General features: G+C 60.8%; 1 protein-coding gene across 2 annotated transcripts in view; it reads left to right on the top strand.

Moving 5' to 3' along the window:
* The window catches only part of TBC1D22A (TBC1 domain family member 22A), a 267796-nt gene that overhangs the window by 17269 nt on the left and 225776 nt on the right, over positions 1 to 24751 (top strand). The window contains exons 2-4 of one of the 2 annotated variants that reach the window (XM_043880661.1): positions 3867 to 3923; positions 5101 to 5435; positions 11946 to 12122. In XM_043880661.1, the coding sequence (XP_043736596.1) occupies positions 3867 to 3923; positions 5101 to 5435; positions 11946 to 12122 (569 nt within the window). The remainder of the gene's footprint in view (positions 1 to 3866; positions 3924 to 5100; positions 5436 to 11945; positions 12123 to 24751) is intronic. The other variant, XM_043880662.1, reaches the window with a different exon arrangement.

Genomic DNA, 24751 nt, shown 5'->3' with positions numbered 1-24751 from the left:
ATTATACTTAGTGTTGATGACTCTAAAGACATCTGTATCAAACTAGCAAGCTTAAGCAAAACTTTCACACCAGATACTAATTCAATACTGAGTATTTCCTAGATCATGTGAACCTGAAACTCATTCTGGCCAGTTTTTTGTATTTGAGTATTCATGTAAGCAATTAAATTTCCTTTAAGCCAATTAAATAGTTCTTTTACAAATTAACCTGGTTGGTACCATACCTCTGACACATGTACAAACATGCAAATGCTGTAACCTCAAAAATTTTAACTATGAATCAGGTACAGCAGTGTGAAACCCATCAGTTATAAAAGAATGGATTCAAATTGAGCTTCTAGCAGATGGGACAAACCAGGGTCATATGTCTACAAGTTAAACCCTTTTACTAGTATTTATGGAAAAGACACTTCTATTTCTAGCTTTTGGTGGAACCAAAACCTCCCTTAGGAACCAACCCTCCCTCTTCTCAGAATGTCTCACTCTTGGACAAAAACAGACAGGTTTTCTTCCTTTTCTCCACACTTGATATCAATAAAAGTTAAGTATCACAAAACTGATTTGGCTGTAAGTGGACAAACAGCACCAAACAAGAGGAGACCAAAGAATAAGCAGAAGCCTAAATAAACCCTCGTTTGGTCTTGGAGTTTTACATATCCCAGCAACACGGGAGACCTAAGTGATATAATTAATGCAGCGAGAGTCGCAGTCCGCGGTGCACAGGGCCCCAAGGAAACCCTGCCCGGACCCCAGTGGGGATCCTGACAGGTGCCACGGCCCCCTCCTCTCACCCGTGGGTTCAGAGCTGTGCTCAGATCCTGGTCCAAAATGCACCCCAGAGGACTTTCTCCAGGGATAGTTGCCACACTCCCTCTTTTTCAAGACAGTCAAAGCACAAATGGCACGCCCAAACGCCAGCATCCCAGACACCAACCGGCCGGCTCACAAATGGGGTACAAGTCCAGCACCTCTTTCCTCTCTCCAGCAGGGTGCCCCACTCGAATACAGCTGCAAACCAAGTTGGCTTACTCTAGAAAAACAAGCTCCAAACGGAGAGGAAATAGTTCCGGGTTGTACACACCGGAGCTACTCACCCTGGTAAAGAGAGTCCGTGTGGCTCCCCAGCTTTGACTCCTTCCTCCAGCTGCCGCGTGCTGGGGTGACCGGTGCTGTTTCAGGGAACTTTGGGGGTGCAGATCCTCGGGACAAGTGGTCCAGGCAGCTGCCAGGGCCCTCCTCACCCGGAAGTTCCCCAGCCAGGCTGGCTGGACACGAGCAAGCCAGGCTCCTCGATGAGTCCCCCAGGTTTGTTAGTCCGAGCTCATCCCGCACGCTGCACTGCAGGCCCCAGCGAGCGGTTGGGGCAGGAATGATGACCTTGTTCGGAAATCCAGCAAACCAAGAAGAACGCGAGTGTACGCATCACTCCCAGCCTTGCCTGAGTTAGAATTCAGGCCCCTTTTATACTCAAAGGGGAGGGCGTAGGTCGCACACTTCCTGGTTCCCATCAGCCTCCGGAGGGGATGTGTGAATTTCTGCCTCCCGCAGTCATTCACAGGTGGGCCTGGTGAGGTGGTTCCTGTGAGTGAGTGAAACAAAGGTATTTTAGCCCAATGCTCATTCCCTGGGAGGCACGGTTCCCAGAGATGGGCCATTATGTGTAATTAAAGCTTATAGGCAACATCCCTTTGGTGATTAACTTCTGATGGAACACAGAAGTTCTTCCCCGTTACAGTGTGAGGTGACACGTTCATGCGTGCTGGGGTTGGGAGGTGACGCTTTTGGGGCCCTCGTTCTGCCCACCTCACTGCCTCAATGACAGAGGAGTCCTGTTTACAAAGAAGCTTTTACAGATCAGTGAGATAAGGGTGGGCACCTCTTAGAAATGGGCAGAGTTCAAACAGGCGGTTTATAAAGGCACAGATGGACAAAGGATGTTTCAAGATGGCTCAGCCTCCCTAATAATCAGGAAGGTACACAATGAGCATCTATATACTCCCTTCCCTCTGTCAAACAGCAATGAGCTCTGCAGTGGGCCCTTGGCTAACATGGGTTTGAACCGCGTGTGTCCACTTACAGACGGGTGTTTTTCAGTAGTAAATACTGCAGCCCAACACCATCCAGGTGGCCTGAAGCGGGCACGCAGAACCACAGATCGGGAGGGACTGCAGGTCTGGAGCGCCGACTGGAAATCACACTCAGACTGTCCGCCGTGCGGAAGTCCACACCCCACCCTCCACGTGGGTCGGGGGTCAGCCGTTTACGCCGTTGATACACGTATATCCTTTGTGTCCCAGGCATGCCTTCTCTAGGACTTTATCTTCACGAAGTTATATTTGCGTGAAAGTATTGTCCCCAGAGAAGTTTATTGCTGTTTTTATAATCACACACAGTTTTAAACCAAGAGTTCACAATCAACACTGGTGAAACAAATTACCGTGTAACCATAATGGTGGGGGTGGTGTGAAATTAGAGGTGAGGTTGTCCAGGGAGACATGTTATTATGATTTTTGAAAACTTAGGAAGCTTGGAAATAATTGCAGATTTATGGGCGTTGCAGAGAAATGTTTGGGGAAACCCCTTGTGCCCGCAGTGTGAGGTTTTAAAGTGTAAATATGCTGCATATATCTTTCATGTGTATCACATGATATAAAGTACATGTATTTAAGTAGAGTGATGAACAGTAATACGGGGAAATAGTTGTGGCATTGATATATTACTGAGTAAACAAGATAGGACTTCATTTTGTTTTAAACGCTAAGAAGACTTCATCTGTATACTAAGCTCCTCCGTGTCTGTATTTATCTTTTCATACATGCACCCTGCACGGAGGAGGAGATGGCAGCCCACTCCAGCACTCGTGCTTGGAAAATCCCTCGGACAGAGGAGCCTGGCGGGCTCCGGTCCAGGGGGTCGCGCAGCGCCGGGCAGGACTGAGCCGCTGAGCGCACAGGCGCCTGCAAGGCTCTGCCTCGGCTCACAGAGGCAGTCTGCTCCACTGGACCACAGCGGTCAGGACTCTGCCTGCCCGTGGCTTCAGCAAACAGGGGCTTGCTTATTTCATGCCATGGAAGTCTAGGGAGTGGTCCAGGGTTGAGAGCCAACAGCCCCAAGCCGCCGGAGTCCTGCTGTCTTCCCACCTTCATTCTAAGCCCCCCCCCGCCCCTCCATCCGTCATGAGGGGCTTCATTTCTTGTGTTTGTTTCTCATGGGGCAGGATGGCCGGGCCCCTCTTGGCCTCAGGTGTGTGTTCTGAACAAGAAGAGGGGGAAGCTGAGGGTCAGGGTCGTACCCGCCAAGCCTCTCTTCTCTGTCTCTGCGGCTGGCCTGCCTCGGGTCCCCTGGCCGCCCCTGGCCGGGCGTCGGGGGGAGGAAAGGCTGTGCGTTGGGTCTCTCAGCTGGCCAGCGTGCCACATGAGTTCTTCTGTCCCCGTCTCTTTTTCCAGATCTGCTCTGATGAGCACAGACTTTATAATGTAACCATGCAGTCTTTTAACAAAATTGTGTTTGTAATCCTGTATTCCATCTCTGGGCAGAGTGGTGCCGGGTGAGAGCTTCCCGAGGGCTGTGTCTGGGTCAGTCTTTTAGGCCAGGAGCAGAGGCTGGCCAATGCCCCAGGCCCTGTGGCGACGCCCTTGGGGCCGTGGGTGCCTGAGGCCCGTTTGTCGGGAGGCTGAATGCCCTGCGTGTGTGTGGGGGTGGCCTTGTCTGGCGTCATTCAGCCTTCCCGACGGGCCCTGGGGACCCTGTGGTGGCCGGGGTTGCTCCCTCTGGCGCCGGTTTGAGGAGCTGGCCTGCTTCCTGCATCCATGGGGCCCTTGTGAACACCGGGAGAAGCTAATTGATTCCCCTTCCTTTCTGAACAGCATCCAGCACGTGTATGGCGCTCAGCACCCGCCCTTCGATCCCCTGGTCCACGGCACGTAAGTGACCTCTCGGGCTGCGTGAGGCTCTTCTCAGGCTGGGCCCGGGGGGTGTGGTGACCCCCCAGCTCCCTGGAATTCCCAGCGGGGAGGAGAGTGCCCTTCACTCAGCCAGCACGAATCAAGCGACTGCTTTACGGGAGGCGCTGCTGGCCTTTCACGGCCCAGCCTCTGAGGGGGCTCCATGCAGAGGAGGGCAGCCTTTGCAGGGCTCCCGGGGGCTGGGGTGGGGTCTGGCGCACCTGTGAGCTTGGCTCTGGCCCTGGCTTCTTGGAGCATACTAGGGGCAGCGACAGCAAGAGAGAAACTGGACGTCGTCACCCAAGTGAAACCTTCGGTGCTGAAAGTAGTGTGCCAGTCGCTCAGGCGTGTCTGAGTCTTTGTGACCCCGTGGACTGTAGCCCACCAGGCTCCTCTGTCCATGGACTTCTCCAGGCAGGAATATTGGAGGGGGTGGCCGTTTCCTCCTCCAGGGCACCTTCCCGACCCAGGAATTGAACCCGGGTGTCCCGCACTGCAGGCAGATTCTTTACTGTCTGAACCAGCTGAGAAAGGACACCTTCAGAAAAGCAGAAAGCCCCCGAGAGAAATTTTTTTCACTTCCTGTAGCTGATGCAGGTTGAGGGACGTCCTGTGTTCCCTCCCGCTGCCTGCGGCTTGCTGGGCCTGTGTCTGGGCGCCTTCTCCAGAGGTGGGTGCGGGGCAGGGGTGGCCCTGGAGGACCGGGCGTGTGAGGACAAGCTCCCGACACTCGGAGCACGTGTTGCGTGCTGACATGCTGTGCGGGGTCCTTCAAATTGTCCCGTATCCAGACCTGCCTGCCGAGGGCCCGTGTCCTGCGAACAGTCTCCCCCGCCCGCAGCCCCAGCTGCTGCCCCTGGAGGTCTGCAAAGGTGTTGGGGCGAGAGGTTTGTGGGCGCGGGGCGTTGCTGCATGTCCTCAGACGTTGCTCTGTGGGGCACAGAGGCAGCGTGACTGTCCCGGGAAGCCTCTCCTCCTTCCTGGCCCCTGCAGCCCGGGAGCTCCGTCTCAGCCCGGATGCCTCGGGCCGCATTTGCTCTTCCGCTTCACTCTCAGCTCTCTTGTGATCCTGTCCCCCCGGGGGCTGGTCTGACCCGGCCCAGGGTGACCACGCTTAGCCCCCAGGGTGCGAAGACAGGCCGCTTTTGCTTTGCAGCTTGCTCAAGGCCACGCCCAGGGCGCCCACCACGCCGGCCAAGGCCAAGCGAGTCAGCACGTTCCAGGAGTTTGAGAGCAACACCAGCGACGCCTGGGACGCCGGCGAAGACGATGACGAGCTCCTGGCCATGGCGGCCGAGCGCCTCAACACCGCGGTCGTCATGGAGACGGCCCGCCGCGTCCTGCGCAACCACAGCCAGCGGCAGGCGCGCCCCCGGCCGCCCGGGGCCGCGGGGCCCTCGGCGGAGCGCTCGGCGGAGCCCCCCGAGGCCCCCGGCGGCGACCTGCGGCTGGTGAAGTCAGTCAGCCAGAGCCACGCGGCCTGTCCTGAAGGTGGGGGCGGTGGGGAGAGGCGGGCGGGTTTCTGGAAGGAGGCCTGGAGCCCTCTCCCCGGGGAGGGCGGGGAGCGTCCCAGCCCTCGGGGGCTCGGAGATCCAGCAGCCGCGGGGCTCCTGGTCAGCAGAGGCAGCTGCGCTTCCTCTCGTCCTCCTGGCTGAGTGCATCTCCCTCCAGATGGCGTGGCCGGGCGGGAGCTTCTGTGGGCCGCTGGGGGACCCCGCCCTGTCTCAGGACGCCCTCAGGGGGCGTTTCCAGCCCAGGGGCTGGTCCAGCCTCGTGTTCAGGGCTGGATCTCCCCACCGGCCAGTTCAGATGATCCCCCGCCAGGTCCCCGACACGTGGGCTCAGCGTCTGCAGGGCGGGTGTCTGCTCTCTGGAATCGCCAGCTTCCGATTCTAAAGTCTGCGAGGTTAGCTCTTGCCCGTGTCTCCATCCACGTGCCTGGCGCTCTTCGTCACTTTTGCTCTCTTTGTGCTGGAGGGGCTGAGACATCAGACAACAGGGCTGTTTAACCTGTGACGGCTCAGGCCGCGTTCTCAGGGCGTGGATGCCCCAGGGAGCCCTTGTCGCCTTTAGCGTCCGTTCTGGCGAGGGGATGGACAGCAGCCTCCGCGTGATGTGTGAGGAGGCCCGGGTGCCGGAAGGCAGCAGGTGCCGGGGTCAGAACAGGTGGGATGGTCCCAGAGCAGGGTGGGATGCGGGCTGAGATCCTGAATCCAGTGGTCAGAGTGGCCTCTGGGGCCGGCAGTGTCAGGCAGGTAGGGGTGAGCGTGGGGGTGTGGGGTCTGCGGTGTCAAGGGGTGACTGGGGGGGGTGTGGGGGTCTGTGGTGTCAGGGAGGTAAGGGGTGAGTGTGGGGGTGTGGGGTCTGTGGTGTCAGGGAGGTAAGGGGTGACTGGGGGGTGTGGGGTCTGTGGTGTCGGGGAGGTAAGGGGTGAGTGTGGGGGTGTGGGGTCTGAGGTGTCAGGGAGGTAAGGGGTGACTGGGGGGTGTGGGGTCTGTGGTGTCGGGGAGGTAAGGGGTGAGTGTGGGGGTGTGGGGTCTGTGGTGTCGGGGAGGTAAGGGGTGAGTGTGGGGGTGTGGGGTCTGAGGTGTCGGGGAGGTAAGGGGTGAGTGTGGGGGTGTGGGGTCTGTGGTGTCGGGGAGGTAAGGGGTGAGTGTGGGGGTGTGGGGTCTGAGGTGTCGGGGAGGTAAGGGGTGACTGGGGGTGTGGGGTCTGTGGTGTCAGGGAGGTAAGGGGTGAGTGTGGGGGTGTGGGGTCTGCGGTGTCGGGGAGGTAAGGGGTGACTGGGGGTGTGGGGTCTGTGGTGTCAGGGAGGTAAGGGGTGAGTGTGGGGGTGTGGGGTCTGTGGTGTCGGGGAGGTAAGGGGTGACTGGGGGTGTGGGGTCTGTGGTGTCAGGGAGGTAAGGGGTGAGTGTGGGGGTGTGGGGTCTGCGGTGTCGGGGAGGTAAGGGGTGACTGGGGGTGTGGGGTCTGTGGTGTCAGGGAGGTAAGGGGTGAGTGTGGGGGTGTGGGGTCTGTGGTGTCGGGGAGGTAAGGGGTGAGTGTGGGGGTGTGGGGTCTGTGGTGTCGGGGAGGTAAGGGGTGAGTGTGGGGGTGTGGGGTCTGTGGTGTCGGGGAGGTAAGGGGTGACTGGGGGTGTGGGGTCTGTGGTGTCAGGGAGGTAAGGGGTGAGTGTGGGGGTGTGGGGTCTGCGGTGTCGGGGAGGTAAGGGGTGACTGGGGGTGTGGGGTCTGTGGTGTCAGGGAGGTAAGGGGTGAGTGTGGGGGTGTGGGGTCTGCGGTGTCGGGGAGGTAAGGGGTGACTGGGGGTGTGGGGTCTGTGGTGTCGGGGAGGTAAGGGGTGAGTGTGGGGGTGTGGGGTCTGCGGTGTCGGGGAGGTAAGGGGTGAGTGTGGGGGTGTGGGGTCTGCGGTGTCGGGGAGGTAAGGGGTGAGTGTGGGGGTGTGGGGTCTGCGGTGTCGGGGAGGTAAGGGGTGAGTGTGGGGGTGTGGGGTCTGCGGTGTCAGGGAGGTAAGGGGTGAGTGTGGGGGTGTGGGGTCTGAGGTGTCGGGGAGGTAAGGGGTGAGTGTGGGGGTGTGGGGTCTGAGGTGTCGGGAGGTAAGGGGTGAGTGTGGGGGTGTGGGGTCTGTGGTGTCGGGGAGGTAAGGGGTGAGTGTGGGGGTGTGGGGTCTGTGGTGTCGGGGAGGTAAGGGGTGAGTGTGGGGGTGTGGGGTCTGTGGTGTCGGGGAGGTAAGGGGTGAGTGTGGGGGTGTGGGGTCTGTGGTGTCGGGGAGGTAAGGGGTGACTGGGGGGTGTGGGGTCTGCGGTGTCGCGGAGGTAAGGGGTGAGTGTGGGTGTGTGGGGTCTGTGGTGTCAGGGAGGTAAGGGGTGACTGGGGGGTGTGGGGTCTGCGGTGTCAGGGAGATAAGGGGTGAGTGTGGGGGTGTGGGGTCTGTGGTGTCGGGGAGGTAAGGGGTGACTGGGGGTGTGGGGTCTGTGGTGTCAGGGAGGTAAGGGGTGAGTGTGGGGGTGTGGGGTCTGTGATGTCGGGGAGGTAAGGGGTGAGTGTGGGGGTGTGGGGTCTGTGGTGTCGGGGAGGTAAGGGGTGACTGGGGGGTGTGGGGTCTGTGGTGTCGGGGAGGTAAGGGGTGAGTGTGGGGGTGTGGGGTCTGCGGTGTCGGGGAGGTAAGGGGTGAGTGTGGGGGTGTGGGGTCTGCGGTGTCGGGGAGGTAAGGGGTGAGTGTGGGGGTGTGGGGTCTGCGGTGTCGGGGAGGTAAGGGGTGACTGGGGGTGTGGGGTCTGTGGTGTCAGGGAGGTAAGGGGTGAGTGTGGGGGTGTGGGGTCTGCGGTGTCGGGGAGGTAAGGGGTGAGTGTGGGGGTGTGGGGTCTGAGGTGTCGGGGAGGTAAGGGGTGAGTGTGGGGGTGTGGGGTCTGCGGTGTCGGGGAGGTAAGGGGTGAGTGTGGGGTTGTGGGGTCTGCGGTGTCGGGGAGGTAAGGGGTGAGTGTGGGGGTGTGGGGTCTGCGGTGTCGGGGAGGTAAGGGGTGAGTGTGGGGGTGTGGGGTCTGAGGTGTCGGGGAGGTAAGGGGTGAGTGTGGGGGTGTGGGGTCTGTGGTGTCGGGGAGGTAAGGGGTGAGTGTGGGGGTGGGGGGTCTGAGGTGTCGGGGAGGTAAGGGGTGAGTGTGGGGGTGTGGGGTCTGAGGTGTCGGGGAGGTAAGGGGTGAGTGTGGGGGTGTGGGGTCTGAGGTGTCGGGGAGGTAAGGGGTGAGTGTGGGGGTGTGGGGTCTGTGGTGTCGGGGAGGTAAGGGGTGAGTGTGGGGGTGTGGGGTCTGTGGTGTCGGGGAGGTAAGGGGTGAGTGTGGGGGTGTGGGGTCTGAGGTGTCGGGGAGGTAAGGGGTGGGTGGGGGGGTGTGGGGTCTGTGGTGTCAGGGAGGTAAGGGGTGAGTGTGGGGGTGTGGGGTCTGAGGTGTCGGGGAGGTAAGGGGTGAGTGTGGGGGTGTGGGGTCTGAGGTGTCGGGGAGGTAAGGGGTGAGTGTGGGGGTGTGGGGTCTGAGGTGTCGGGGAGGTAAGGGGAGAGTGTGGGGGTGTGGGGTCTGTGGTGTCGGGGAGGTAAGGGGTGAGTGGGGGGGTGTGGGGTCTGAGGTGTCGGGGAGGTAAGGGGTGAGTGTGGGGGTGTGGGGTCTGCGGTGTCGGGGAGGTAAGGGGTGAGTGTGGGGGTGTGGGGTCTGAGGTGTCGGGGAGGTAAGGGGTGAGTGTGGGGGTGTGGGGTCTGAGGTGTCGGGGAGGTAAGGGGTGAGTGTGGGGGTGTGGGGTCTGAGGTGTCGGGGAGGTAAGGGGTGAGTGTGGGGGTGTGGGGTCTGTGGTGTCGGGGAGGTAAGGGGTGAGTGTGGGGGTGTGGGGTCTGAGGTGTCGGGGAGGTAAGGGGTGAGTGTGGGGGTGTGGGGTCTGAGGTGTCGGGGAGGTAAGGGGTGAGCGTGGGGGTGTGGGGCCGGCAGTGCAGCCACAGCCCGCATGGTCCCTCCCCCCGACGTCTCTGGGGGTTCGGGGGCTCACCCCTTGTTTACAGAGAAGAAAATGAGGTCATCAGCGCAGCCTGAGGCAGCCTGCTGGCTGGGGCAGAATTAGGTTTCATACTCAGCTCTAGGTTTCAAAAACACATTCCAGGAATTAACTTCAGCATTACCATCTTCTTTGTGGAATAGCATGAGTTATTTCGTTTGACCAGTTTTCACATTGGAATCTAAACTATTTTTCTTTCACACGAAGTGAACTTTGACGTATTTGAGCCTAAAAACCGAAGGGCACCGTTTGAGCCTTTCCAGATAGATGTAGGATTCCTGTGGCTTGTGACGGGCACTCTGATCGCATCCCATGCGCCTGGGCAGGGCATGCACTCCCAGGCCCTGGGTTCCTCCTGCGGTGGGCTCTGCTGAGGCCGCAACTCTTCGATCCCTGGCAGCAGGGACCACTCCCCAGCCCCCGAGGTTTCTCCTGGGCGTCCTGCGCAGTTGCGTAGACGCCGCTGATGTAACCCAAGCTGCCCTTAGGATCTGCTGCCCATGTGGCGTGGCAGCCACACCGTCCTGCTGGGCCAGCGGGGCCTTCTCTGCTCGGGCGAGACCTGCGAGGTCCGTTTGACTTCTTTGCTCCTGTGAGCGGTGGTTTGGAATTCGGCATGCCCTGGAGCAGTCCTCCGTGGGGGCACAGAGGGCACCCACGGCTTCTCCAGCGTCCGTGGGGAGCCCAGCAGGCCCGCTGTGGGCGCGTCACCCTGCATGGCGCGTGCAGGGCCTCCCTGCCACCAGTGGCTCGGGCCTCCAGCCCTGGGGAGGGCCGCCTCCCAGCTCGGCGGAGGCAGACGGCGGGCTCGTCGACTGGCTTCTGGGCCAGCGCTCCACATTCTGGCTGCCCTGACGCTATTCATAAACGTCTCTTGCCTTCGTACCTGAAGTTGGAGGCACTCTGCCTGACTTGGGGCATCGCTGGGTTAGTGGCAAAGTGTGTCACTGGCCGGGATGGGCTTGGTGGGCATCGGCCAGGCGAGGGCTGTCCCTGCGGCTGCCCATGGCTCAGCTGTGAGCAGGTCTTGTGTGGACACGAGAGGCGGCAGTGGACTCGTACCCTCGGGGACCCTGGAGGTGGGGCGGTGGTGGGTTTTCTGCTCACAGTGATGGGGGGCCTGGCTGGAGGTCTTGTTGTTCCTCGGGGGCTGTTGCTCTCGCCTGATCTCCCAGATCCTGCCTCAGAGCTCGGCTCAGGGATGCGTGGGCCCTTAGTGTCTGAGTGAAGTCACACGGGGTGTCTCTGAGGTTGAGGTAAATAAAACAGCACGTTTATCCGCGATGTCTCGTGGACCTGTATTTGTTGCGACACCTTCTCCTGGAGAATCCTAAGGTGCAGGGGAGGGGCGTTCCCCTGGAGGGGGGCCTCTGGTCCCCCCATCTCTGCCCACCCCCCCCACCCCCCCAGCTCCAGCGCCTCCTCCCTGAGAGGAGGCCAGTGTGGGAGCTCCTGCAGGCGAGGGCAGCCCCAGGCGAGGAGGCACCCTCACCCTCACTGCTGCGCCCACTTTCCCAGGCGCTCTGGAAAGCTTAACTGGGCCGATTCTGCCCGGAGGCGAGGGTCGTTTTGCTCCTCAGTAGCCTCGGGGCCCCCACGGGAGTGCGTTTGGGGTGAAGGCTCTGCTCTGCGCGGAGAGGGAGCCGTGTCCCTGCTCTGTTGGGCAGCTGCTGCTGGAAGTCAGCGTTGGTACGTTCACTCTACGTTGTGTGTGCCTTGCCCCGTCTCCTAGAGTTTAGCTCTTACTCTAGACTTCTGCTCTGGACGCCGTGGTTGCTCGTGGGGACGCAGGTCTGCGGGTCTGCAGCCGCTCAGGGCCTCGTGCTATGGGTCCCCTGCCGTCCCCGCGGGCTCTCTGTCCCGTGACCCGGGGGGCCCCGCTCTTGCCCCTGCCCATGCCCGGGCCTGGGTGCCACGCGCTGTCTCACGTTGCCTCAGCGGCTGGGTGCGCTCCGGTGGCTCCTCAGCCCACCTGCGGGGGCACTTGGCTTCCTTTGCTTTCTTCGGGTGCTGGTCCCGGCCTGGCCTCCCTCCTGAGCTGGGGGAGGCCTGGGATGTTCAGAAAGTCACGGTGCCCTTGCCATGGGCCTTGGTAGCCTCCCTGCGTGCCCAGGCCTGGGCGACCCGTGCAGGCACGCTGCCCCAGCCCTGCACCCCCCGATCCTCTGGCGTGTCGCCCGGGCGGGCCCTCTGGGGAGCCCCGGCTGCCGACCCTGACGTGTGCTGTGGTTTTCTGCTCCTCCCTGTTTTGCCCCTCGTGGCGTGTCTGTTTCCCTGAGGAGTGACCAGGAGGGCAGTGGGCTCTGCGTGGGAGCCGGCTAGTTCTCTGCCTCGAGCAGGCAGCTCTGCGCTGCTCGGTGAGGGTGGGGTGGGACTGCAGTGGGCGGGCGCCAGGCCTCCTGGTGGGCACCTGGCCGTGAGCCGAGCCCCGGGACCTCACCTCTCTTCTCCCCCCACCCCCCTACAGGAAGCGCCAGCGACGCCGTCCCTCTGCAGAGGTCCCAGTCTCTCCCGCACGCGGCCACGGTGGCGCTGGGCGGGACGCCTGAGCCCAGCACCCTCAGCAGCTCGGCCTTAAGTGAAAGAGAGGCCTCTCGGCTGGACAAGTTCAAGCACCTGCTTGCGGGCCCCAACACAGACCTCGGTGAGTCCTGGGGGCGAGCCCCCAGGGCGAGTCCCCGGGGTGAGTCCCTGTGATGAGTCCCGGGGGTGAGTCCCTGTGGGCTTGGCCACTCTAGGCCGTGCTCATTTCTGCAGGAGGCCAGGATTTGAAAGGCACGGCCTGCTCCCCCTTAGTGCACAGGTTGCCTGTGTAATTTACTAGGTCAGAAATCGATCTGTTGTATTTCATGCGGGTAAGTCACTAGGAGGAGAGCTGCTTGTCCTGAAAGTTTACTCTAGATGTGTTTATTAATGTGCTTCCAGTGCAATTTGATGAGCATTTAAAAAGTTTTTTAAATTTTTAATTGTAAGATAATCATTGTACAGTGTTTTTTTTTTAAACTTATTTTTAGTTGGGGGTGATGAGCATTCTTTGATGATTTTCTTAACGTGCTCTCCTGGCTCCTTAGTGCTGCCGTGGGAGGCCGCCCACCCGGCCGGCCGGATGTCCTTCCTTGTGCTTCATGGTGGTCGTGGTGGTGACCAGGGCCGGTGACTGAGACCTGCTTGGGGTGGCTGGCGGTGCACCGTCTGACGGGGGCAGCGGGCTGGCGTGGAGTGGGACTGGTTGTAGAGTGAGCCGGCGCGGGGTGGGGGTCAAGGCCGGGCTTGGCTGGGGGGCCAGACAGTCCCGCCGAGCTTCTCGTGGGGCAGCTGGGCCCTGCGGCCCGTGCTTGCTGTCCGGTCCTGCTGGAGTTCCACGCATAGGAGGTGCTTCCACGTCTGCGTGTGATGCCTGCCAGGTGCCCCTGGGCGCCGGGCACTTTGCCGGATGCTGGAGCTCCTGGGAGGAGCGGGTGGCTGCGGTCCCAGGAGCTCAGTCACGCTGAAGGCTGGGCGCCGTGGCGGGCAGTGCCCTGTGCGGCCAGCAGGTGGCGCGTGAGGCCCACGGATGGAGGTGCTGGCCCCGGGCCGGGCCTGTGAACCTGGGGCTGAGCAGCCTCCTTCCTGGGGCCGGGGGCTGGAGAGGGGCGGCTTCGGGAAGGTCCCGTGGCCCCGAAGGTGCCGCTCCCGTCCAGCTGCCCTTCTTGGTTCACTTTCGTTTCTCTTCTGGGCGCACACGTTAGAGTTTCACAGCACGGAGGGTGCAGCGGGAGGAAGAGCCTTTCTCCTTTTCCAGCTCGCCTTCCCCGCCTCCACCTTCGCACGGTTCCAGGTGTCGCCGTCCAGAGCGGTCCAGCTTACTGTCTGTGTTAGGCTTCTTGTTCCGATGTGACTTCAGACGCACGGGAAAGGCGCGGGGCCGGTGCACGCGCCCCCCTGTGCTCTTTGCCCGGCCGTACCAGCCGTTTACCTTCCGCCTGGTTCGTTCTCCGCGTGCATGCTCACGTGTGTCCGTGCTTTTCCTCAACCCTCTGAGTCACTTGGAGAAGTCGCACCCTCCGCTCCTCAAGACCTCATCCCCTCCTGAGGACAAAGGCCTCCTCCGGGCGTCGCCGCGGCCCCGTCGTCCCGGGCTCGGCCCACCCGCAGTTCTGACGACGCTCATCCCGGTGACGGGCACGCTTACGCCTCCCTCCTAGTCCAGGACCCGCCCTGGGGTCCCGCGTGGCATGCGGGCGCCGCGTCCCCCGTCTCGGGAGCTGGCGTGCTCCTCCGGAGCTCGAGACATGCTCTGGGACAGGTAAGGCCCCCGGGCGTGTGTCACGTCCCGCTGGTGAGCTCTGAGCCGGCTGTGGGTGAATTGTTTGCCACCTCAGTGATCACGGCCGGAGGCCGGGGTGCTGGTTTGTCCTGGCTCAGCGGAGACCCATCTGATCACCTCTCACCAGACACCCCCTGATCTAGTCCTAGGCGGCACGGGAATCACTCGTGAAAACTAGATTGCCTGGTGGGAACTGCAGCTCTGGGTCAGGACCCGAGCCCTCAGTTAGAATCTCCTGTGGACTTTGTCATCAGAGTAACTTGGGAAATTAAAATCATACTTAAAAATGAAGTTTTCAAGATGTGTGGGCAGGTGAGTACGTATGGATAAAGTGAAAGGTTAAAAGAAACTGGATTCCTCTGTTCGGTTGTGGGATTCTGTTTTTTTCCTTGCTTTTCATTAAAATTCTATGTAAGTATGAAGTCTCACACCAAAAGGTGAAAACCAAAGCTTTCCAAGTTAAACAGTTACGGGATTTGTATTTGGTGGCAGGAGAAAACAGCCATAAGTTGCCTGTTTTCGTAAGGCAGTTAGAGAGCTTCGGGAGACAGTGGGAGGTATTATCTTCACATCACATTCGCGATGTAAGTGGCATTTGCCGACGTTGGAGGAGCAAAGCGCTGACCTGGGCGACGCCCACAGAAGTGCCTCTGGCCGCAGTGTCCCTCCGGCCTCAGGCGGCGCGGCTGTGTTTGCTGGGGCTCCGTGTGGAGCTTGCGGACGGGCAGCGAACAGAACATAACGGCTCACTCTGCTCTCAGCGTCTACTCAGTCTTTTCCCGTGCAAAGGCCGCCTTTTTTCGAAGCTCAGGGAAACGATCCTTGGAGGCTTCTGTGGTTACGCGTGTCTGTGAATGGGAGTGTGACTTGGCCGCTGGCAGAACCTGCGTCTCCGAGGCCCATGGGTGACCGCCTGGTGGCAGCCGGGCCCCGAGGTCCTCTGCACGCACGGCACACGGCCCTGTCACTGGACGTTCAGCCTGTGATGTGGGGGAGGGAGGCCAGCTGCAGGGTCACCCGGGTGGTCCTCTTACCCACGTGAGCCCCAGGGCCAGGCTTTAGGGTGGAGAGCTTCTGTGTGGGAACTGGCTCTGGGGGGAAGGGGATTGTTCAGGGGGCAGGTGGGTGGCCCGGAGCTGTTCATTCCGGAATCAAGGGCTTGAGTTGATGGCCCTTCAGGGCCCGGGGCTGGAGGACAGCCTGCCTGCAGGGCCTGTGACGGCAGGAGGGCGAGGCCGTGCAGCCTGGGAGCTGGTGCGTGACCGGCGTGGATCCGTGACTCACCTCCTGTCTCATCCCCGGGGAATCTGACCTCCCCGCAGGGTCCTTGTGAGTCGGGGTGACTGACGTCAGGTACCCACGTAGTTCTTTGCTCGGCCAGTCTTCCTGAACCACCTGTTGTGGTTGGTGCTGGGGCGAACCGCGAACAGAGTCCGGGGGCCCTGCCCTCGGGAGCTGGCGCTGAGTGTCGGGGGGCAGACGGACGCCCGCAGCCAGCTCTCGGAACTGGCTGAAGGTGGAGAGGGAGACAGTGCTGAGGGTCAGGGCCAGCGCTGCTGCGGAGTGTGGGCGGCACGGGGCAGGCGTTGGAGGTGGAGGAGACCTGGGGGTTGGGGTGCAGAGGTCTCGCCCCAGGATGGTGGGGTAGGGGAAGAGCGAGGCCTCAGGGCAGGAAGGCGCAGGTGCAGTGGGCCGAGAGGGCCCGAGGCGGCCCTGGGGGTTCTCCCGGAGCGTGGCTCCTGTGGCGTCAGAGTGTGACCTCCGGGTGAGCAGCTGGATGGCAGGAGGGACAAGGGGGGACGTCAGGGCTGTGGACGGCGGTGGGGGCAGCCAGGCCGGGTGGACGGGCTGTTGGCTGGAGCTCGGGGTAGCCTTGGACACAGCCCAGACCGCAGGCGGTGCGTCGCTCAGTGGGAGGCACAGTCAGGCTGGAGGAACAGCTGGAGGGGACGCTGTGCGCCCCGATGCCCGCATGTTCGTTCGTTGCTTCTCGGGCCTCACTCTGTGTGCGTTCCCTGCTTCACGAGTGTGTGCATGTGCGTGCACGGTCTTGCAGCCCACACACACTCGCCACCTGTGCCCGCAGCAGCCAGCTCCCGGTCACCCCGGGGCCGTGGGGCCCTGGTTCCGGAGGCAGCCTGGGGGCCCCGCGGTGAGGACACAGCCAGTGCCGGGCAGGCCCTCCTTTCTCTGCCGGGGGTCTCGTCAGAGGACGGGAGCGGAGGGCCCGCCTTGGCTATTGGGCTGGGTTCAGCCCCGTTCCCGCCGATCCAGGCGGCCGCCTGCCAGTGTCCAGCGGCCCCCCCAGGGCCAGGTGCAGCCCTGCCCCCACGTCGCGGCCGGGAACAGTGCACGCACATGGAGGCTGTGAGTGTGTGCACCCGTGCCAGCTTGTGCTGCCTTGGGGGCGGTGAGAGTGCTCCAGGGAGGCGTTAGAATGCGGCGGGGGGAGAAGCTGACGGCTCTGCTGATCGCCTTGCCTGCTCCCAGAGTCTCGTCTGGGAGGACCCCCGCCAGGATGGCTGCCCCGGTGCAGGGGCACAGGGAGAGCCCGCGGGTGCCCTGCCCGGCCACTGTGGGCACAGCGGGATGTTGACCTGCCCACTGGGCCGCCTGTCCACACCCCGAGTCCCCTCAGCAGGCGGGCAGCGCCCGGTTCTTAGCCTGCTGGTGCAGGTTCATCTGGAGATGTGCCCCCTCAGACGCCCCTGGGACCTCGCTGCCAGCCACACTCCCAGAAGCTGACTGGGGGGTGAGGGGGCCCCAGGAAGCTGGCAGGGAGCCTCTGCAACCTGGCTTTATGTCTGCTCTGTGGTTTGGGGAGAACGGACTTTTCAGTGAAACAAGCAGAGAAGCTTTAAAAGGAGGGTTGGTGAATGTGCCTCGCTGCCCCACCTGCAGCTCAGGACCACTGCCGTGGCCCACGCAGGAGAGCCTGGCACACAGTGGGTGCTCTGGCTGGACGTCCCACACCCCAGGGCAGGACGTGGCGGGATCCAGTGGTGCCTTTGCCTCGGTCACCGTGTCTCGGAGTCCTGGCTGCAGATCAGCAAGCCTCTCCTGTTCAGGAACCCAGTCTGGCCGATCCCGATGGCATGGGGTGGTGTGGGGGGCGTCTCAGTGAGGTGACCACTTTCTTTCCCCCGTTTCACCTGGATTTCTCCTGGATTTGTTTCTCCCTGGCATCGTCGCTTCCGATCAGGAGGAACACTGATGAAGCAGCTCTCACTAAGAATGTACATAATGGGGCAGTGCGTGTTTTTGGAAAAGGTCATCTGTTTTTAAAGGCGGCCTCTAGGTTGGAAGCATTGCCTGAGTTGCCCCCCGAGGCCCTGATGCCTCCCTGTCGCCCCGTCTCTGAGCAGCGGCCGCCTCCTGTGACCCGGCCTGTCCCCCGACCGCCCGCGCCTCCCTCGTCTGTGCTGCCCCCCGGGCTCTCCCCCGGCTCCCAGCTCAGCTTCTGCCCGTGTCCTGGTCTCTGCCTCCGCCTCCCGCCTGGTGCTGTCTGCGCCTCCCGCGGCCCTGTCCCCTGTGTCTGGCCGCCTGCTCCGCCCAGCCGTCAGCCATCCTGTGAAGACGAGATCCGGGTCAGGTGCTGTCAGAGCCACCCTGGCTCCATCTCGCTCAGAGGCGGCCGTTGGCCCAGTGACGCCGCGTGTCCTGGCTGCCTGCTCCCGTTGTCCCCTCCCAACCGCATGCTTCTACGGTGGCTGGGGCATGGTGCACAGTGGCACGTCCGGGCCCGGGGCCCCTGCCCTGCTGCCCGCCTGCCTGCGATCCCGCCCGACCCTTCCTCCAGGCCCCTGCTCGACCGTCAGCTCATCAGGCACTCCTGCCCCGGCCCTCGCCTGTCCACCCTCCTTCCCCAACTGTGGCCCTCCCCCACCTTCGTCCACCCCCTCCCCCAACCGCGGCCCTCCGCTGTCCACCCCCCGCCCCCTCCCTCCGTCCTCCCCTTCCCCTGACCGCAGCCCTCCCCCGTCCCCCCCCTTTCCCCATCCATCCCCTCCCCCGCGCCCCCCCCCCCGCCCCGTGTCCATCCCCTCCCCCGTCCATCCTTCAGTCCCTCCCATCCTGGCTGCTTTTTCTCGGAGCACCCATCTCCCTCTGCCCCAGCCCCTAGAGTGATGCCTCTGGCTCTCTCCAAGGGCTGGTGGCGGCTGGTGCACAAGCTCATGAGGGGTGTGGGGTGCTGAGCACCGGGGAGGTGGCTCCCCCTTCCTTCAGGTGGCGCATCCTCCTGCTCTGGCTTTATCCTGTTTCTGTAAAAACAGTCACCGTGTTAAGTGATCATTGCAGATATCCAGACAGCTCAGCTGCCGCAGCATCCCTCCTCTGGCCAGGACCCCTGCTCCCGTGCGGCCCCTGCCCTGTGCCGTCCCCATGTCACTGATGCCCGAGTCCCCCTGGAGGACGGGGCTCTGCGTACCCCCCCAGCCCATGTCACTGATGCCCGAGTCCCCCTGGAGGACGGGGCTCTGTGTACCCCCCCAGCCTGTGTCACTGATGCCCGAGTCCCCCTGGAGGACGGGGCTCTGCGTGCCCCCCCCCAGCCCGTGTCACTGATGCCCGAGTCCCCGCCCCGGAGGACGGGGCTCTGCGTACCCCCCCAGCCTGTGTCACTGACGCCCGAGTCCCCCTGGAGGACGGGGCTCTGCGTGCCCCCCCCCCCCAGCCCGTGTCACTGACGCTCGAGTCCCCCCGGAGGACGGGGCTCTGCGTGCCCCCCTCCCCGCCCCCCATGTGTCACTGTCTGTTGTCGGGCTTCCATGATGCTAGTTTGTGGGATGTTGTTGAAATCGAGAGACGTGGGAAAGATAATAAAACCCAGAAACGCACAGTTGCTCCCGCGTGCTCAGTCTGGATACACGACGGTGTGTCTCCTTCCCTCCATCCTTTCCTGTGATTGATTTTCTGCCCCTCGGAGCCCCCAGCAGAAGGGGCTCCCCGAGCTCGCCGGGTCTCCTGGGCTCCGGGACGGGAGCGTGAGAACGCAGAGGACGCGCCGCTCCGGCTTCCCGTGTCGCCGCCAGTGGCGTCTTTGTTTTTTGGGTGGTGTTTGCGCTGCCAGCCGTGGCATGCGAGCCTCGTGCAGTGTCCCTCAGCCTGAGGTAAACCAGAGTGAGCGTGATCTGGCAGAAGTCAAGCGTTTCGTTTCACGTGGCGGGTGGAGCAAGTCTTCGGTGTAATTAGGAATCCGCTCAAGGGTCTGCCCGACAACTTCCTCATGGAGGATGATTTCCTACATATAATCTTAAAAGCAAATGTTAAAAAATGTTTAAAGGAGCCGTTTGAAAAATCAACCTGTTACGTGTTTGTCTTTCTTCTCTAACGATTTCCTGTGCCGATTAGGACATGGAGTAACCATTTGAAAGATGGTGAGACTGTGGTGTCGTTCTCCGTCTGAGGCGTGAGAGCGGAGAAGGGGGCAGAGCGTGCGGGGCCGCGCCCTGCCCTGCAGCCCGTGAGCTCCTGACAGCGCTGTCAGGGTGGTGCCCGTGTCCACCCCCGGCCTGGGAGCTCCTCGCGGGCCGTGCTGTGAGTCACATCCAGTGACGGGACAGACACGGCGCAGGCTCGGGAGGTCCTGGTGGGGTCCCCGCTGGCGGCCTGCCGCCCCCGCAGCGCTCACGGCCCCGCTGGTTCCCCGGCTGAGGGGCGGATTGCTTAGGATTTGTTTTGGGTGAAATGTGAAGGTCGCTCAGTCGTGTCCGACTCCTTGTAATGGACTGTAGCCCCCCCAGGCTCCTCTGTCCACGGGATTCTCCAGGCAAGAACACGAGTGGGTGGCCATTCCCTTCTCCAGGGATCTTCCCGACCCAGGGACCGAACACCGGGTCTTCTGCACTGCAGGCGGATTCTTTACCACCCAGCCACCTGGGAAGCCCTTGTTCTGGTTGAAGGTATCAGAAAAGCAGACTCAGGGCTCTTAGGCTGTTAGACTGATAGGGGCTTCTTTTTCCCAGTGGGTTGTCTGGAGGAGAGGAGCTGTTGGCATGGATTTCATCGGGGATCGGAGCTCGTGGCCACAAGGTGGCATCATGGTCCTGCTCGAGGCGGAGGGCAGTCTCCAGGGCATATGGGTTCTTCTCTGGAAGGCAGTGTGATCAGAGCTGGGTCACGTGCCCCGCTGCCCCCCTTCCCCACCCCCGAGCTGCGGCACGGAGAAGTAGGGATCCCGTGGGCTGGCCGCCGGCACTTTGGAGTGGGGTTCTGGTCCCAGGGAAGGGGGCTGGGTGTGGGCTGGCAGCCCGCTGTGTTGGCCTCTCAGGCACGTGTGAGTCTGCACCTCACCAGGGTTCCGGCTCCTCGAGCTCAGGGACTGTCTTTCTTACACTGCAGCTCTTGACGCGTGGCTGGTGTCCATCGGTGTCCCCACCACACAGTGGAGACCGGGAAATGGCTGAATTGCTTTCAACTGTATACACAGCCTTGGGTGTGAAGGGAATAAATGAACCTTGAAGTTTTAAAGTCAAAGACATGGCATTTAGAATGAACCCTCCTATGTCCTGTTTTTCCCACAAAATGTAGCTGAGACTCCAGAGGACCACAAAGGACACAAAGGTGTCTAGTCCTGGAAACTGCAAAGAAAGTAATATTTTTGTTTTAAGATAATTTAAGATTCTTGGAACGTATTAATAAAAAAAGATTAAGAATGGCCACCGTTCCTTCAAACTGATGTATGGAGCTGAGCTGAGCACAAAATCAAGCTAGAAGAGGATGTAAAGATGTGTTAACTTAGAAGAGTGTGGTTATGTCCTTTGACCTCCTGGGGCTTTGGTGGTGTGGTGAGTTGTTACCCATCACCCAAGGATGCGGATGACGGGTGCCCGAGTGGGGAGAGATGACAGGAGGTCACCTGGGTCTGTGGGCAGCCCTTGGTCGGCCAGACTTGGAGCAGGTGGTTGTGGAATTGGGCTTGGTTGTGTGAAGGCCGGAGTCCAGCTTCCTCCTGGGGCTTTCCTTGTGGCGGTTGCTGAGCAGATAGGATGTTTTGCTCCTCCCTAGGCCTGGCCTGGACACTTGGGCTGTGTGTTTTACTCGGGGGCTGGCAGCTTCCGTGACCACAGACCCTATTTGGTGCCCCCTGGAAGTTCCCGTCCTGCAGACTTGCCGGATGAAGCTAGAACGAAGAGGATTTCCTGAGGAGGGAGAAGCAGAGAGGTGGGGAGGGACTGAAATTCACTGCGGGCAGCACAGCAGCGGGCTTGTCTGACTTCTTCAGAATCAACTCAAGGCCTCTGGGATGGTGGCAGTGGTTGCTTTGGTGGTGGTGGTGATGGTGATGGTGGTGATGATGGTGGTGGTGATGGTGGTGATGGTGATGGTGGTGATGATGGTGGTGGTGATGGTGGTGATGGTGGTGATGGCGATGGTGGTGGTGATGGTGGTGATGGTGGTGGCGGTGATGGTGATGGTGGTGGCGATGATGGTGGTGATGGTGGTGATGGTGGTGATGGTGATGGTGGTGATGGTGATGGTGGTGGTGGTGGTGATGGTGATGGTGATGATGGTGGTGATGGTGATGGTGGTGATGACGGTGGTGATGGTGATGGTGGTGGTGATGGTGGTGGTGATGGTGATGGTGGTGATGGTGGTGATGGTGGTGATGGTGATGGTGATGATGGTGGTGGTGGTGATGGTGATGGTGATGGTGGTGATGGTGGTGATGGTGGTGGCGGTGATGGTGATGGTGGTGGCGATGATGGTGGTGATGATGGTGATGGTGGTGATGGTGGTGATGGTGGTGATGGTGATGGTGGTGATGGTGATGATGGTGGTGATGGTGATGGTGGTGATGGTGGTGGTGACGGTGGTGATGGTGATGGTGGTGGTGATGGTGGTGGTGATGGTGATGATGGTGATGGTGGTGATGGTGGTGATGGTGGTGATGGTGATGGTGGTGGTGGTGGTGATGACGATGGTAGTGTTGCTGATGGTGATGATGGTGAGATGGTGGTGATGGTGGTGGTGATGGTGGTGATGGTGGTGGTGATGATGGTGATGATGGTGATGACAGTGATGGTGATGGTGGTGATGGTGGTGGTGATGATGGTGGTGATGGTGATGGTGGTGATGGTGATGGTGGTGATGGTGGTGATGGTGGTGGTGATGATGGTGGTGATGATGGTGGTGATGACGTTGGTAGTGTTGCTGATGGTGATGATGGTGAGATGGTGGTGATGGTGGTGGTGATGGTGGTGATGGTGGTGATGGTGGTGGTGATGACGTTGGTAGTGTTGCTGATGGTGAGATGGTGGTGATGGTGGTGGTGATGGTGGTGATCACTGGATTTGACTGAGTGTTTGCTCTGTGTCAGGTTCATAGAAATACATGGAATCTCTGAGAAGGAGCTCAGAGAGGCAAGAGAACAATGACTGTCCACACCCTCCTGAGTCGCTTGTCTGTGTTTCCAGACACAGACCCTTCTCTCTCTGCGCTTCTTCCTGGAGTGGTTGGTTACCCTCCTTCCTGGGGAGATCCTGGGGCCTGAGCCAGCCACTCTCCCTTGTTTGGTTCCCTTCTTGTCCTGCCCGTCTGTCTGGTTGGTGCTCACAGGCAGGAAGGGAAGTTGCTCCTGTTAAAGGTGAGAAGCACGAAAGTGGAGGAGGAGAGAGGTGGGTGCAGTTTTGACTTTCTCACTCCCAGGCCCGCTGTGATTGTCGACGGGCTGGGGTTGTCATCTTTTCACTGCAGGGAGCGCAGCATCACACTGTAGGGACCACGGGGCTGGAGGGGCTGGGCGTGGTGGGGCCTGTGTGGCGGGAAAGCAGTGGGGACTGGTGAGCAGTGGGGCAGGTGGCAGGTCAGGAAACTGCAAACTGACGCAGGTGACCAGAGCAGACGTCTGCAGAACCAGCCGGGGCCGAGTGGAGGAGTGAGAGCCGCCCGGACGGGGAGTCCCGTCCACTCCGCGCTCCGGAGAAGGAGGTGGTTTGCTTTTCACTCGATGGGGCCCGGGGGCTGTGGTCACCTGCTCGGCTCAATTGCACGTGCATTTGAAAGCTTCACTCTGCGGGCCCATGAGTTGATGGGGTGCAAATGTGCATAGATGCCATCTGAAACGGCGGTCACCTGCCCGTGGGGCGTGCTCCTCCACGCCCGTGTTGAGGACTCTGACCTGCCCAGTCCCAGGCCCATGGGCCCCTTCACTGATCATCATGGAAAGGTAGGGAGGCTTTATTGGTGTGACGGTACCTTTGTCTTGGCTTACTAGGCGGCTCAGTGATAAAGAATCCGCCTGCAATGCAGGAGACTCGAGTTCGATCCCTGGGTCGGGAAGATCCCCTGTAGGAGGAAATGGCACCCCACTCCAATATTCTTGCCTGGAGAATCCCATGGATTGAGGAGCCTGGTGGGCTACAGTCCATGGGGTTGCAAAGAGTCAGACACGACTGAGCAACTAAATACCACAATGCAGTCTCAGTCTGCTTGGGCTGCCGGGACAGAACTGCTCTGGCTGGGTGGCTGTTACATTCGTTTCTCGAAGTCCTGGTGGCCGAGAGGTCCACGGTCCAGGCCCTGGAGGCAGATTCTGTACCTGCTGAGGTTCACAGACGGCGCTGTCCTACCATCCCCCGCAGCAGAAGGGGCGGGGAGCCCCTGGGCCCTTTCTGAGGGCCCTGCCCCGCGTGGTCTGCGGCAGCTGTTCCGCTCGTCGGGGTATCACCCTGCTTGGTCACCGCGAGGCGCCACCCGGCCCTCCGCAGGGAGGAGGCCTCTCTCCCCACAGGTCGTCTCCTGGTTCCCTGCTGACCCTGAGCAGTAGTAGAGCACCCCTGTTTGCAGTGAGAAGCTGAGACTCGGAGGAGGAGGGGGGCTTGCCTGAGGCTCGCCCGCACGCCGCTGTCACTGTCCCGGGCCTGGAACGGGTGCGCTTAGAGACGTGCTGCAGGTGATCACAGGTGACCCAAGTGGGGAACCGGGGAGATTCCTGATGCGCAGAGGTGCAGGGTGGGGAGACGAGAGGTCACGCAGGTCAGCCTCAGCGCGGGGAGGGCACAGGAAGGTGTCAGAGGACTGCGGAAGCGCTGGCCTTGGTGTCGGGAAGGGAAGACAACCGTCTATTCTGAGTCTGTCGTGAGGCATGAAGCGCTGCCGGGCGAGTCTCTGGTTCTGGTTTTATGCCAGCTCCTGAGACGTTAACACAGACTGAAGGCTTTCTGGTGAGAGCTCAGACGGTGCTCAAATTGGTCTGAAAGGGAGAAAGTTCAGGTTGGCTTCAAGTGCTTTAAAAATGAGATGTCCTTTTTGTTAGCATAAGACAGTCTGAAAAAATTAGTTCAGGATGTCTTTTTAAAGCTATGTTTTAGCGGGTGTGTTGTTTTAGGTTCTAGAAGTAGGAATAACCATCTAGAAAAGTCAGCGGCCGTGACTGTCGGTCACCCTGCCCCCGGGTCCCGCGTCTCGGGACAGAGGAGTCTGGGCGTCAGGGTCCGATCCGGCCATGGCCGCGCTTTCCCGTTGACTGGCAGGACGATCCGGGCCGCTCTCTCCCCCACACTTCCTTCAGAGTTAGTGTCTCCACCTCTTGTTGCTGTTCAGCCGCTAAGTCGTGTCCGACTCTGCGACCCCGGGGACTACAGCACACCCGGCTTCTCTGTCCTTCTGGGTCCCGAGTTTGCTCAGATTCATGTCCATTGAGTCAGTGATGCCATTCAAACATCTCATCCTCTGTTGTCCCCTTCTCCTCCTGTCTTTGGTCTCTCCCAGCATCAGGGTCTTTTCCAGTGAGTCGGCTCTTGATGTCAGGTGGCCAAAGTATTGGAGTTTCATTTCAGCTTCAGCATCAGTCCTTCCAATGAATATTCAGGACTGATTTCCTTTAGGATGGACTGGTTGGATCTCCTTGCAGTCCAAGGGACTCTCAAGTGTCTTCCCCAACACCACAGTCCAAAAGCATCAGTCCTTCTGCGCTCAGCCTTCTCTGTGGTCCAACTCTCACATCTGTACACGACTACAGGAAG

The sequence above is a fragment of the Cervus elaphus genome, chromosome 22 (assembly GCF_910594005.1).
Source record: "Cervus elaphus chromosome 22, mCerEla1.1, whole genome shotgun sequence".
In the NCBI taxonomy this organism is placed as follows: domain Eukaryota; kingdom Metazoa; phylum Chordata; class Mammalia; order Artiodactyla; family Cervidae; genus Cervus; species Cervus elaphus.
Note: the sequence above shows the minus strand (reverse complement) of the source record. Positions and strands in the feature narration are given on the sequence as shown.